The sequence below is a fragment of the Bos taurus genome, chromosome 15 (assembly GCF_002263795.3).
Source record: "Bos taurus isolate L1 Dominette 01449 registration number 42190680 breed Hereford chromosome 15, ARS-UCD2.0, whole genome shotgun sequence".
Taxonomy (NCBI): Eukaryota; Metazoa; Chordata; class Mammalia; order Artiodactyla; family Bovidae; genus Bos; species Bos taurus.
In genome coordinates this window covers 76,328,679-76,342,828 of record NC_037342.1, presented here as the reverse complement: position 1 = coordinate 76,342,828, position 14,150 = coordinate 76,328,679, and the positions used below count along the sequence as shown (strand labels likewise).

At 55.0% G+C, this 14,150-nt stretch overlaps 1 protein-coding gene across 4 annotated transcripts in view; it reads right to left on the bottom strand.

Moving 5' to 3' along the window:
* DGKZ (diacylglycerol kinase zeta) overlaps positions 1-11,750 on the bottom strand; it is a 43,619-nt gene extending 31,869 nt beyond the window's left edge. For 2 of the 4 annotated variants that reach the window (XM_024975194.2, XM_024975195.2), the window contains exon 1: positions 11,545-11,750. In XM_024975194.2, the coding sequence (XP_024830962.1) occupies positions 11,545-11,735 (191 nt within the window). In that variant the 5' untranslated portion in view covers positions 11,736-11,750. Of the gene's footprint in view, positions 1-1,223; positions 1,415-11,544 lie in introns of those variants that run through there. The other 2 variants (XM_024975196.2, XM_024975197.2) reach the window with 1 other exon arrangement.
* Positions 11,751-14,150: the final 2,400 nt, after the last annotated feature.

The following is a 14,150-nucleotide window of genomic DNA, read 5'->3' as shown; positions in this document are numbered from 1 at the left end:
ACCCAGGACAATGGCTACATGTTGTTGCATCCCCCTTAAGTATATTTTGTGCATTTGTGCTCAGTCGCATGGAACAGTTTGTGACTTCATGGACTGTAGCCCATCAGGCTCCTCTGTCCACGGGATTTTTTCCAGGCAAGAATACTGGAGGGGGTTGCTAGTTCCTCCTCCAGTGGATCTTCCTGACCCAGGGATCGAACCCGTGTCTCCTGTGACTCCTACCTTGCCAGGTGGATTCTTTAGCACTGAGTCACCTGGGCTTCCCTCCATATACCTTACTCACCCAGAAATATACCTCACAGACATACAAACACAGCCCCTCAGACAGCGAAGTGGAACCAGAGCAGTCACCTGTGGTTGGCAAGGCCAGCACACACACACTTGGGAATCAGCAGCTCAGGGGCTGCCTCTGATAGCTCCTGCAGGGCTGACGGGAGGAGGCCAGGCGGCTGGAGAGTATGGTCTTCTCCCTCCAGCACTGCCACCCTGATGCCCATATGAGGTGCCCGCTGTTTCTGTTAGCACTCCTCTCTGCAAAGCCACATCCTGTGTCACTTCACTTTCACCCTCTCTGGGGTTCTGGCAGCCCATTTTCCAGCCTCAGCCAGCTACATATAGCCAGTGCTGGGAGCTGTGACATGTGGGCAAGCCTGCCGTTTGGAACCAACAGTCACCATCCTGAAGCTCAGAACCTTCTCCTGGCTTCCTTCAAGTTTCCTCCTGACCTGGACCAGGTATGGGGTACCACCCCCTGGAGTGCTCCCACCCAGCAGGTGCCACAGCGGCAGTGAAATCCCCCAGGGGGCTGGACATGGTCCTCCTCAGGTGCCTGGGACCCTTTGGGAAAGTTTCCCAATGGCTCTGACGGACCTCTGAGTGGGGAGATCAGAGGCAGCTAAGACCCTGTTGATTCTGTGCAAGACATGCACAGCCACATTCCTGTGGGGGCTTCTCTTCCCAGATCCCATTGCTGTTAGCTCCCTCGACTCCGCCTTCTGCAAGCTCAGCCCCCTGCCACACCGCCCCCCAGCAATTCAAACATCAGAGCCCCTCTTACGCTGCCAAGAAGCCCTCTGTCCTTTTCTGAGCCTCTGCAGAGCCACTGGACACAGGGAGAGAGGTAACCCCACTTCTGCGGACTCCCCCACCCCAGATAAAAGACTCACGGACGGATTGAGGGCCAAAGGTCCTCGTGCCCATTCTCAGGCCGCCCAAGTACCTACTGAGACTGGGGGACCTCGGCTGGGATCTGTGGGACGTCCCAGGAGCGGTAGCGCCACATCTGTCTCAGAGCCCCGGGCCGCTCCCCTTCTTCGGTCGCCAGAAGCTCCGCGGGGCCCAGAGCTGCAGCCTCATCGCAGCCTCCCCCAGTACTGCGGCCGGCCCCCCGTGCGCTCATCCTGCCCGGCGACTCTCTTCCTCTTTCGGCACTTCCTGACCCGGGGGCCCTGCGAGAGGCCAGCCGGCTGCCCCAGAGAGGACCACAGGCCTCACAGACGCCTTCCGCTGGCCAGGGCAGGAGGCTGGCGGGCAAGAAGGGCTTGCCAGCCCGAGAGGGCGAGAGGCAGGTGAGGACAAGCCCAGCCCAGCAGCCGAGAGACAATACCAAGTCAGAGGCTGCCAGGCAGCCGGCAGGCTTGCCCAGGCTGGGATCTGAACCTCGGCCCCGGTCTGGCCTCCCTCTCTGCCTAACAGCTCCGATCTTCACCTTTTGGTCCTGCCGAGGCCACCCGCTTCATCGCCACCACCAGGTGCCCTGTGCCCAGCCTGCACGCAGCTCTGTCTCCACTCAGCCCTGTGAGCACCACACCGCCTAACACAGGATCAGGCATACAGAATGTGACGGAGTTTCCAGGACTGGAACTAGAAGATGTGGTCCTACATCCTGTTTCTTCCCCTTACCAGCTGTGTACCCTGGTCCGAGAGGTCTGTCTCTCCAAGTTCACCTGAAATCCTTTTAGGAATAAGGTAGGGAATAGACTAGGGAACACGCGTGTCAGGGAGCTTTTTTGAGCCTTGATTTTCTTATCTGTAACGTGGAAGGGGGCACTAGTAATAACTAAGCTCGTGGAGTTTTTTGTTGCTGTCGTTTCGTCGGTAAGTTGCGTCCGACTCTTTGCGACCCCATAGGCTATAGCCCATCGGGCTCCTCTGTTTGTGGGATTTCCCAGGCAAGAATACCAGAGTGGGTTGCCATTTCCTTCTGCAGGGAATCTTCCCGACCCAGGGATTGAACCTGCATTTCTTAGTTTTAGGAGGATTAAATAAGAGGCAAAAGGGTTTATAAATTAATTCATTCAATAAACAGTTACTGAGTGTCTTCTGTGCCTCAGGCTCTGTATCAGACTAGACAGCAGGGTGCAAGGAACGAGCGCTCTAACCTCATGTTGCTTAAATTCTATTCTAAACAAATCCCATATGAAAGAATGGCAGGTGACAAGATGAGATGAGCTACAGAGAAAAATGAAGCCAAGGTGAAGGGGGAAGAGGAGGATAATGGAGATGCTATTTAGGGAGGGGGACTGGGAAGGCCTCCCTGAAGAGGTAACGGTCGAGAACAGATTCAAATGAACTGAGAGAGCAAATGGTGTGACTGCCTGGCAGAACAGCAGTCCAGGTGGAAGGAGCAGTCAGAGCAAAGGCCCTTTGAGCAGGAATGTACTGGATGTGTCTAAAGAACAGCAAAACGGCCACACTGGGTGGACGTTGAGGCCGTTTCTGAGAATTTGCTAAAAAAATAGTAAGGCATGCACTTACTCTTTATTATTAGGGTTGGTTCTGGGGTGGAAATCATACCTTCCTCAAGCACTCTTTCAATCACGCTGCTCTATAATTAGTTCTTCAGCTCTATATGTGTTTGTTACCCCAGAAAGGCTGTAAATTTCTCGAGGACAGAAACGGTGTCAGTTCAGTTCAGTTCAATAAATATCCAGAAAAAAAAACAGGTCTACAGAACCTGCAGACACAGGAAACGTACACCGTGCCCTTCCAGCCCTTAGAAACCTCATCTGGGGACTTCCTTGGTGGCCCGGTGGCTAAGACTCTGTGCTCCTGATGCAGGGGGCCAGGGTTTGATCCCTGGTCAGGGAACTGGATCTCACATGTCAGAACTAAAATTCTGCGTGCCGCAACGAAGACCCGATACAGCCAAATACATAAGTAAACAAATATTAATTAAAAAAAAAAAGAAACCTCCGTCTGGTGCTGTAATCACCTTGTGGCCCTCATGACTGAAACTTAATATTTCTCATTAACTATTTGTTTCATAAATCACGCTATGTCATGAATAAGTAATACTTGGTAATAATAATAATGATAAATAGCTAATATTTCTTGGACATTACTGTGCCCCAAACCTTTGAATTCCTGCGACAACCTTATGACATAGATCTTGTTATTTACCCCCTTTGACTGATGGGGAGCCTGAGGCACAGAGCGGCTAAGCTCATTTGTCCAAGGGGACCCAGCCTGTGAGTGGTAGAAATAAGACTTCCACCCCTGAGTCGGTGCTTGTGAAAAAGACATCCTCTTGTCCCTCTGGGGTTGGGGGCAGAACCAGGTAATGCCGCTGAGTCTTGGCACCCCCTTTCCCAGGGCTTCTACCTCCAGCCCATCATCCTGCCTCGATCAAGGCAGGTCCTGTGTGCCGTAAAGCCCCAACAGAGACTCTGCCAGCCAGGCCAAGGCCTGTACTAGAAGGAGGCTGTTGCAGGGCCTTGTCTTCACCCCGCCACCCCCCAGGGATTCTGGAAGTAGCTTGAACAGTTAAACAGAGGAAATGGGGCTGGGCTTGTTTTCAGTGAGGCTTCTGGCAGCCCTGGAGCAGCAGAGAGCAGGAAATGTGACTCCTGGAGGGGGGAAGCCAGGCAGGCTGGGGACTCTGAGAGGCAGAGCAGCCTGGCGGTGGACCACAGCCCCCTTGGGCTTGTACTCACTGAAGCTGTTGGTGCTTTGCAGGTGGGGTGGGGAGGACGAGGCTGGAAGGGACAGGTGCACAGGGCCGGGGAGAATGCCCTTGGCAGTTCCTGGGACAAGGTGTGCCAGCACTGGGGATCTGGGGACCCCTCAGAATCCACGCAGATACTCACAGGAAGAGGAATCTGGGTAAGAAAATTATTCTGGGCTTGGTTGAGGCCCCAGAGGATGGGGTGTTCTACTTTCCATGGCCTGGATGAGCAAGTGGGAGCTGGGGAAAAGAAATGTACCAGGGCACCAAACACTTAAGCCACGATCTGGACAGCCTCTGCTCTCAAAACCAGCCAAGCCAACCTCCTTGGCCTGACCTTCAGGGCTCCTTATGTTCTGGTTCCTTTCATTTTGGCCTCTTGGTCCAAGTTTTCCCTGCAGAGATTTTGCTCTCAGCTCACACCATGCTGGTGCCTGCCTCTCAGTAAGTACTCAGTAAGCATTTCTTCCCTCTTTCTTCACACTTCCTTTAACACGCTGCCCTCACCCCGCCACTCCATTCTGCTTCCCTTGCCCCATCTGCCCGTAGAGCTTGGCCAATCTGAACCTCCATCTTGCAAAACCCCGGTCCCCAAAGCAAAACAAAAAAACGGGAAGGTGGAAAGAGTCGGGTCAAACCCCAGCCCTTGCTGTGCAATGGTGGGCAAATCACTTAACATCTCTGGGTTGGACCAGACGGTTTCTAAGATCTTGTCCAGCTCTGACAGTTTCATCTGAATCTCCTTCCCTGATCTTCAGGTTTCCACTCATTCATTCATTCATATGACACATATTTTATAAAGATCTACTAAGTGAAAGGGGACGACAGAGGATGAGATGGTTGGATGGCATCACCGACGCGATGGACGTGAGTTTGAATAAACTCTAGGAGTTGGTGATGGACAGGGAGGCCTGGCGTGCTGCAGTCCATGGGGTCGCAGAGAGTCAGACACGACTGAGCAACTGAACTGAAGTGTCGAATGCTGTTTTAGAGTCAGTCCTCCTACCTAACTGATGTCCCTCTGACACTCATCTTTTTTTTTCCCCCAGATACTCCTCCATTATATGACCTTTTCTGCATATGAAGTCTTATCTCCTTACAGGATTCCTGACCCCAGTGTTGCTTCTGGCTCCATGCTGGATGCATAGGATGTGCTTAGTAACTTCCTATGGAAGTTGAAATGAGCTGAATATAGGAGCCCAACAAGCGGAGCAGAGGGAGGGAGCTGGCTTCCTGTTTGCTTGAGTGGCTGTGGTGAGACATGGGGGATTTTTGGAGCCCATGTCCCTTCCCGCCAGCTAAGTCTGTGATCCAGGTACCTGGTGGAGTCCTTGGGAGCAAGCTAGAGCCCCAAAGCACCTGCTGAGCCACAGAGGAGACAGATGTACCTGAGCTGGGCTGCAGGTGCTGCTGGTTACTGACAGATGGAATTTTGATTAGGCTCCTTCTGGGTAGCCTCATTAAAGTCATGTGTGGGAGGAAATCTGGAGGAGGGCCTGGGGGCCCTTTCCCTCTGGGGCAAGAGAGCTGTGAATATAGCGCGGGTACCTCCAGAGTCATGGGTGGTCCCTCAAACCACGATCCCTCTTGGAAACTGTCCTTCAGCACGTCCCAGCTCCCCAGGCTGGGGGAGGGGGGCGCAGGGAAGGGGAGAGGAGCCTGAATGTCTGTCCCTTGCTTGGGGTTAGCTGGATCTGCCCTCAGGAGCTTCCTGCTGCTTCCAGCTTGGATGGTAGCACCAGACCTCCCAGGGCAAGATAAGCAGGCCCTTCAAGCTTCTCATCCCCATCTGTTGGATCACAAGCTCTGATTGCAGAACCATCTTCCAGCCCCCACCCCTCTGCTTTTATCCCTCCCAGGGATCTGTGCACTTAGTACAGAGCCAGGAGGAAAGCTCCCTAACGATGAACGTCCAGGCCTTGGGAGCCTGCAAAGGGCTTTGGAGTGAAACTGACCTGAGTCTGGATTCTGGCTCTCCCAGTTACTGACTGGGGGACCTTAGCACATTGCTTAACGACTCTGAGGCTCAGTTTCTCATCTGAAAGATGCTGCCCAGCGGTCCTCGGATTCTCCCTCACTCTATGAATCCTGATTAGCTTTCCTTCCCCAAACATCCATAGGCCAAGAACCCTGGTTAAGCACAGAGGGGCCCAGCAGAAAACAAATCTGTTCCCAATGCGTTCTCTACCCACTTTGGGCATCCTCGAAGACACGTTTCCTCCCTAGCCTGTGCTAACCTTGTCTTTGAGACCTGGACCCTTGAGGGCTTCTCTCAATGCTCTGATCTGCAGTGGCACTGGTAGAAGTGAAAATGAGACTCCAGCCCAGGCTTCCTGATGCCTTTTCAGCAGCACAGCAGAGAAGAACCTGTTCCAATGGCTCTGCTGGAACTGGTCTTCCCAGCTCCCCCCAGAAAGGCCGCTGGTGCGAGAGGTGGGGGACATGGGATGCTGAGGGGGCCTGTCTCAAGCACCCTGAGCCAAAATAGGGTCTGATAAGGCCCACTTTCTGGAATCCCAATCCCGACACAGCGCCTTCTCGATAAGCCTGGCCCCACCTCTGGGCACAGCCCTCCCTGCCGGCCTTTGACTCACTAGTCAGCAAGAACCTCGGGTCCCTGAGGGGAGGAAGGAGTTCCGGGCTGGGCCTGGGCCCCCGCCCTTCCCAAAGGAAGGAAAATGATAGACCCCCCAGCTTCCGGCTTCCTCTGGCAGTGGGCCCCCTCCTCCAGCTCCAGCTCAGCTCTCTGCCCCCGGTTTTTGCATTTTTAATTCAGGACAGAATGTGATCTCTTGCAGCTCCTTGCTTTATCCTGTTGCTATTTAAATTACAAATCGGCCCCATCTCCCTGTCACTCTTGGGTTATTTTTAGCTTCTGGTAAATAGCAGCAGGGAGAGTCGGATCAGGTGCCCCTCCCTCAGGAGCTTTATACCCGCAGTCCCGTGCCCACAGCAGGGGGCACCCTCCCCTGCCAGCTGGCGCCCCGGGGCTCTTCCCCGAGCCTCTCTGTAGAGGCGGAGGGGGCAGGGGGAGGACTGCAGTCTGGGGACATGCACGCATGCTCAGGCTTTACTCTTGCACTCAGTTGCTCAGTGATCTCCGACTCTTTGTGACCCCATGGACAATAGCCCTCCAGGCTCCTCTGTCCATGGGAGTCTCCAGGCAAGAATACTGGAGGGGGTTGCCATTTCCTCCTCCAGGAGATCTTCCCGACCCAGGGATCAAACCCGCATCTCTTGTGTCTCCTGCATCGGCAGGTGGATTCTTTACCACTAGCACTAGCTGGGAAGCCCTCCCTTTGTTGAACTCTTTCTCCCAGGTCTCACCAAGCATCCATCACTCCAGGCCAACTTTGTTCAGGGACCTTCCTGGCCTGCCCTGCACCCCCAACCCACAAGGAGATCCAGCTAGAGAGAGTAGAAGATCTAACTTGCTTCTCACTCCTGCTAAAAGTCAGGAACTTTACATGTCTTATTTCATCTTGCCAGCTACCTTCTGGAACAGGTATTACTGTTCCCATTTTCCATAGAGGAAATGAGGTCAGAGGTGAAAGTGACTTACTCAGCTAGGAAGGGGCAGAGCTGGAATTCGAACCCAGGTTTCTCTGACCCTGAAGACTGCATGCACAAGCATCACACTGTCTCTCTCAGTGCAATGCATGTACCACTGTGCTCAATGCCCAGGTTTGTTCCCAATGCCCACCATCAGCTGTCTTTCCCAAGTGTTTGTCTCATGCCATCTGCTGGATCAGGGGTTGGCAAACTACGGCCAGTGGACTACATCTGGCCCGCTGCCTGATTTTGTGTGGCTGTGAGCTAAGAATGGTCTTTGTTGGAAAAAAAGGAAAAGAGTAATATTTGTGACAGTAGAAATCATAGGAAATTTAAAGTTCAGTGCCTATAAATAAAGTTTTACTGGAATCCAGTCACGCTCATTGGTCTCCATATTGTCTACGGCTACTTTTGCACTGTGATGGCAGAGCAGAGCTACAGGACCACGTGACCTGCAAAGCTAGAACTATTTACTGCCTGGCCCTGGACTGAATCATGTTTTTGTCAAGAGAAGAATGTTATCTCATACTTGTATCTCATACAGTGTCTGGCCCAGGGTCAGCTCCAAACAGAGGTGCTGGTGCTCCTTGAAGGTCTTTCTAGGGCCACAACTTATGCTGGGAAAGACTAAAGGCAGGAGGAGAAGGGGACGACAGAGGATGAGATGGTTGGATGGCATCACCGACTCAATGGACATGAGTCTGAGTAAACTCCCGGAGCTGGTGATGGACAGGGAGGCCTGGCGCACTGCAGTCCATGGGGTCACAAAGAGTCGGACAGGACTGAGCGACTGAACTAACTGACTAACTGAGGGCCACAACAGCACCCAGTACAGGGATGCCCCCTGCCAGCCACGTCCCTGGTGATCCAGATCACTTTTTACCTTTTGTCTCTCTCCTCCAGCATCTCCATAGGTAAAGCCCATGGTTTCCAAACCTACTTGACTATCAAAATTACTTGGGGGAGGTTTTTCTTTTCCACCCACTTTACTATTTTAAATTCTTTTTATTTATTTTAATCTGATTTATTTACTTATTTGGCTGTGCTGGGTCTTAGTTGCAGCATGTGGGATCTAGCTCCCTAGGTTGTATCTGGGCCCCCTGCATTGGCAGCATGGAGTCTTAGCCACTGGACCACCTAGTAAAGTCCCACCTGGGGAAGGTTTTTAAAAGTTGAGATGTCCAGGCCCAATCCCAGACTCTCTGAATCAGGATCTCTAGGGAGGACTTTAGAAATGATTTTAAAAGAGATCTTCAGCTGATCTGGGGTTTGGGAACCGCTGGGCTCATCTCCAGAGGTTCAAGTTCCGCATCTTCTGACTGGTCCTTGCAGACCAAAGCCAGTGTGTCTCATACCCCAGGCTTCTCCCAGGCTGGAGGCCACCCCCAGTGGGCCTTGAGCTCAGGCCTTGCGTGTCTGGGAGTTTTCCTCAGGCCCAGATGCAGAAACAAGGTGTCCTTCCACTTCCCTCCCCGCTAAGAGTTTCTCCTGCCAGAAACCTGCCGCCTCTCCATCCCCCTGAAGCAGCTGCCACGGCCGCTTCCAGCCCACACCACCGGAGCTGCGGGGTGGAAGGGAACCTATTTCCCAGAACCCCCCACGTCCCTAAAAGCTCCTACTGTCCTGCCGAAAACCCCCGTCCTCACTGACGTCAGAGGCAGCCAGGCCCGACCCCGCTTCCGCTGCCACCCCTCGCCCTCGAATTTTTTTGCCCCCACATTTCTGTCTAAAAGCCTTTTCTCTCTGTGAATGGTTTTCAACTGCTTTTCTTAGCAACTCCTCACAGCGGGGTGGGAGGTTTAGCTGCGAGCCAGAGCTGCATGGAACTGCAGGCAGGCGGAGGAGGTGGAAAGGCCTACGGCGGGCCTGAGCTCTGGCCAGCCCCCAGCGGCCTGGACGACAGTCACAGGGGAGGGCTGAGTCCTCCCACTGGGGTCCCGTGGGTGGAGCCGGGCTCTGTCTCTTTCTCAGGCCTTCCTCCACCCTTCTTGCCCTGATGCTCTGCCCTGCCCTGGTCCTAAGACAAGATGTCTGGCCTCGCCTCCAGGTGTGAGGGGGCGCCTCACTTGATCTGTCCAGGGGTGATGACAGCTGGAATCCACCATGGTGCTGTTCTCTGCAGCCCTCACACAGGTGACTCAGAGATCTCCCCATCTCCCCGTCCTTTCACAGCCAGAGGGGAGCCACAGCTTGGTGACCCTGCGTCCTTAGTGAGTAAAGGCCTCAAGTTTGGGCTGGGGAGCGCCCTCCATTCAGGAGCCACCCTGGGCAAATCCCAGCCCTTGTGTCTGTCTCCGAGTGTGTGTGTGTTCCTGCACAGCATCTTCTCAGCCCTTTGGTTATTCTCTGCCTCCATCTCTCTAAGCCTCTACTCCACGCTGGCTTCCTTTTCAGGTCCAGATGCTGCTCGGCCCTGACCAACGGCTTAAGGAAAACCTTGGGTCACTCTCTTATGTCACAGGTGAAGAACTGAGGCCCAGAGAGAGAGAAAGAGTGTGTGTCTAGTTCAAGGACACGCAAGTCACTGGCAAAAGTGAGAATACAAGTCAGGCCTCCTGACTCCCAGAGTAATATTTCTTTCATTCCATGCCCCATCACCCATCATTCTCTTCGTACTCTCTCCTCTCCCAGGAGACTTTCAGGGGCCTCTCTCTCTGCAACTAGAGGAGAGATGACGCCCTTCTCTCAGCATGGTGTTCTAGAAGAACTCAGTACTGTAGTGCAGTGTACTTTTGATTCCTTATAGGTCTCAGACAGTGAAAGTAGAGCCATGGGAACCTCACCTCTTGCCCCATTTATTCTGAGCATCTCACTTCATGGTGGTGGACAAGTCCCCTCCCCTCCTCTCTCATCTCCCCCTATGATGGTTTCATAGCCTTTACAAATATTGGAGTCCAGGACTTCCCTGGTGGCCCAGTGGCTAAGTCTCTGCGCTCCCAAAGCAAGGGGGCCTGGGTTCGATTTTTGATCAGGGAACTAGACCTCACATGCCGCAACTAAGATCCAGTGCAGCCAGATAAATAAACGTAAATATATATTAAAAAAAAAAAAAGTTGGAGTCCTTCAAGCTCCCAGGACTGGTCAGTTTTAGGATATTCCTTCTTAGAAGCCCTGGGGAGGAACAGGGCAGCCTCGCACATCTCAAGTCCTCAGGGTTGTGAACAGATAGGAGATCCCTCTAACCAGGCTGATGGCTTCAAGGACTGCAGATACCTTCATGTCCCTGCTGGACCCCACAAAGGTCACTCTGAGCCAGGGGCTTTTGAGAGAGGCAGCAAGTCCTGGTTGAGGCTGTGGTCTGGGAGAGACGGGGATGGTAAAGGCTGTCCTTGCCCTGCCTCCACCCCACTTGGATCCCTCCCCTGTGTAACTTACCCACCCTTACTTGAGGGGCAGTCCTCCCCGCGCCCCATCCCAAATCAGAAAAGTGGTCCCTGGGGCCCGCTGCTCCAGCTGATTCCTCCGGGCACAGGTGAAGGTAGGGTGGAAAGGCAAGTTTCAGTCTGCCACCGGGATGCCAGGGAGGATCTGCGTGGGCAGAGGGGTCCACGGTGGGGAGGGATTCCTTCCTTTTCTCTAGGCAACAGGGTCTCAGCCATGGTGGCAGGGAGCGCCATCTCAGTCATTTCCACAGGCCAGTGCCTAGCATAGGGTCAGCCCCCAGGAAAGCTCAAGTAAGGCCTATTGAATGAATGGGGGGGTCCCTCTTTCGCCAAGAAGAAGGGCCGGGGGGCATCTCCCGGGTCTCCCCAGCAGCAGAGGTTTGTAAGGATCATATCTTGATTATTTTCCCCCCTCAGCGCCCAGTACAGAGCCTGACACGCAGTTGGCATTGGTAACTCCACGTTGAAAGAATAGGGCTTTCACTGTCCATTAGAGGAAGGGCCACAGAAGCTCCCCCCTGGACACAGAGAACAGAGACCCCCTGGTAGTTGATTTTGAATCCCCAAGGCCTAGAGCAGTGCCAGGCAGGCGCTCGATGAGTCTTGATGGAAGGTGGGGGTGGTCCCAAGCAGCAGGATCCCCTCTGCCCGCATCCTCCTTACCTGTAAGACACCTGTTTCCGTAGGTGCATCTGGCCGAACCGCTCCTCCACAGGGGGTCCGGCGGCCCGGTCCCGGGGTGCCTCGGCCTCCTGGCCTCGCCGGCAGCGCCTTCGCACCACCTCCTCCTCGGCCGCCCGGCCGCCACCAGCCCCGTCCCCGCGGGGCCCTCCGCCGCCCGGCCCCTCGGCCATCCTGCGGCCCCCCGCTTCCCGCGGCTCCGGCGGCCTTTCGGGGTTCCTTGCTCAAGTTCAGTCTCCCTTCCTTCTGAGCCCGGGGCCGCGAGGCGGGGGTTGCGGGGTGGGGAGCGCGCGGTCCCGCACGTCCCTCCCGACGTCAGGGGCTCAGACGGCGGCTGGGCGCCGCGCCCGGGAAGGGCCGGCTGGGAGCCTCCGGCGCCCCTAGGGGGAGCAGTCCTGGTGGGTGTCGGGGTGCTGCGTGGTGAGCGCCGGGGGCGCCCCCCGGACGGCTGGAGCCCGAGCCCGGGCGCTGAGCGCGCTCCTGCAGCCGCAGCCGCTGCCGCGCACCCGGACTGTCACCTTAGAGACACCCGCCCGCCCGCGGGGTACAGGGGAGGGCGCCGCCCCACCCCGCCAGCCCGGCTCGGGCACCGGAGGAGCGAGCCCGGCCCGGCCGCGGCGGGCACGATCCCGGCCCCGGGCGCCCGCCAAAGCCCACCCCCGAGCCCCCTCCCCTGTACCCCGCAGCCCGGCGGCTGCCAATCATCGGCCCGCCCGTCACTCAGAGGCAGTGATGCACCCCTCTCGGCCCGCGCTTTCCGGCTTCGGCATTCGCCGCGCGGGCAGGGGGGTGGGGGTGGGGGGGCGATGTTGGCGGGGGCGGTGACACGAGCTGGCTTTAACCCCGTCGGTGCCATGGGACTTGAGAGACCCAATTAGATTTGAAGAAGGGGCGCAGGAAGGGCAACATGGGCCAGGATGCCTTGAATTTGAGGATGGACTTGATTGCAGGTAAAGTGTTAGCTCTCTAGGCCTAGCTCTCTGCTGAACCCTGCCCAGATGCCAGTGGGTGTGGAATGGAGAGCCTGCAGCCTCCTGTGGCCTGTCCCCTGAAAGCCCTGGGCCAGGGTCTCCCAGAAGATTGAATCCATCTCTGGGTTGGGATAGGGGAGAACCCAACTCAGGAAGGAAAGACTAGAGGTCTCTTTGAGGTTCATCTTCTTCCCCATGGAAATCCCATGGTTCCTCCTTGGAGCATCTCCTCTTGTCCTTGGGGTGTTCTGCACTTGAACCTTTCATCTGAATGATGGCAGGACCCTGGGTAACTTCTCAGATCTAACGCCTCCTATCCACTACCCTAGACTCCGAAGTTGACCTTTTGATTTCGGGTGGCCTGCAACGGCTTGGAGCAGGGCTTGGGTTCCCAGCCAGAGACTGGGGCTGGGTTGTGGCAGCGAAAGCACCAGATCCTAGCCCCTAGACCAATGATCAGTGCCAAGGGCCCTCACCCAAGACAGACAGTATCGAAGCAAGTGGAGTATTTATTAAGAGGAAAAGAGTACAATACTTGTAAATAGACACACAGGCAAACTAGAGGAAGAGGCCCTGAGTCGTGCCCCGTGGCAGTTTGAATTACTTGTATGGGGTGTTTCTCCTGGGTTTCCTTTGGCCAATCATTCTGATTTGCCTGGTTCACAGTCCATATTTGGCAGATCTCAAGATCCTTGAATGTGCGCACACACGCTCCTCTAAGCCAAGGTGGATTCTAACGGAGAGGGTGTTGGTAGAACATCCCTTGACATAACTCACCCTTTGACCTCCAAGGAGCCTTTTCTGCACCTGTGCAGTCTAAGAGGTCTCCTGACTTGAGAATGAGAAATATGTGGTCTGGGCAGGGCTTAGCTGCCTCTCTTAATTGTCCTGCTATTCTCCTCTTGGAGTTTCTGCCCACAGGGAATGAATCTCCAATCGCTTTACCCTGGGAGAGTAGGGGACCTGATCTACCTCCCGCCTCACTCTGACCACAGCATTTACTCTCCCTCTGCAGTATTTAGTGCCCCCCCAACCTTACCCTTACTTAGCCTGGCATTCAAGGCCTGCCTTCACCTCCCCACATCCTATCCTCCAGCTCCATCCATTTCCTTCCACTCATCTGTGTTCCGTATTCTGGGAATTGGCATCAGCCTTGTATACCATCGTTCATCTGAAATCTGTTGCTGTACTTCAAATTCGATCCGCTGAAATGCCTCCACCTCTAGGAAGTCTCCCCGGATGGCTCCAGCTGAAAGGCACTCTTTTTTCTTCCCAGGCCCCCTTGTCCTCTGCACCCAGTGTCTAGTCTAGTTTGTCTTATCTTTCCCCACTGTCTGTGAGCCCCGGAAGGTGGGAGGGACCAGACTCTCAGAGGTAAAGAACGGATTACAGAGGGGCAGAGCTGTACTGCTCGAGGCCCCTCTGGCTCTCACCAGCCCTGCAGTGGCTGTCCTGCTCTGTGCCTTTGCTCATGTTGTTCCCATTGCCGGTAGGATGTCCCTTTTTCTGAAATCCTGCCCATCTGTCAAGGCCATTCTCCGATGCCACATGCCCCATAAGGCCCTCCCCGACACTCCACTACAGACGTTGTCTCCCTCCTACAGCCCTATAACTGCT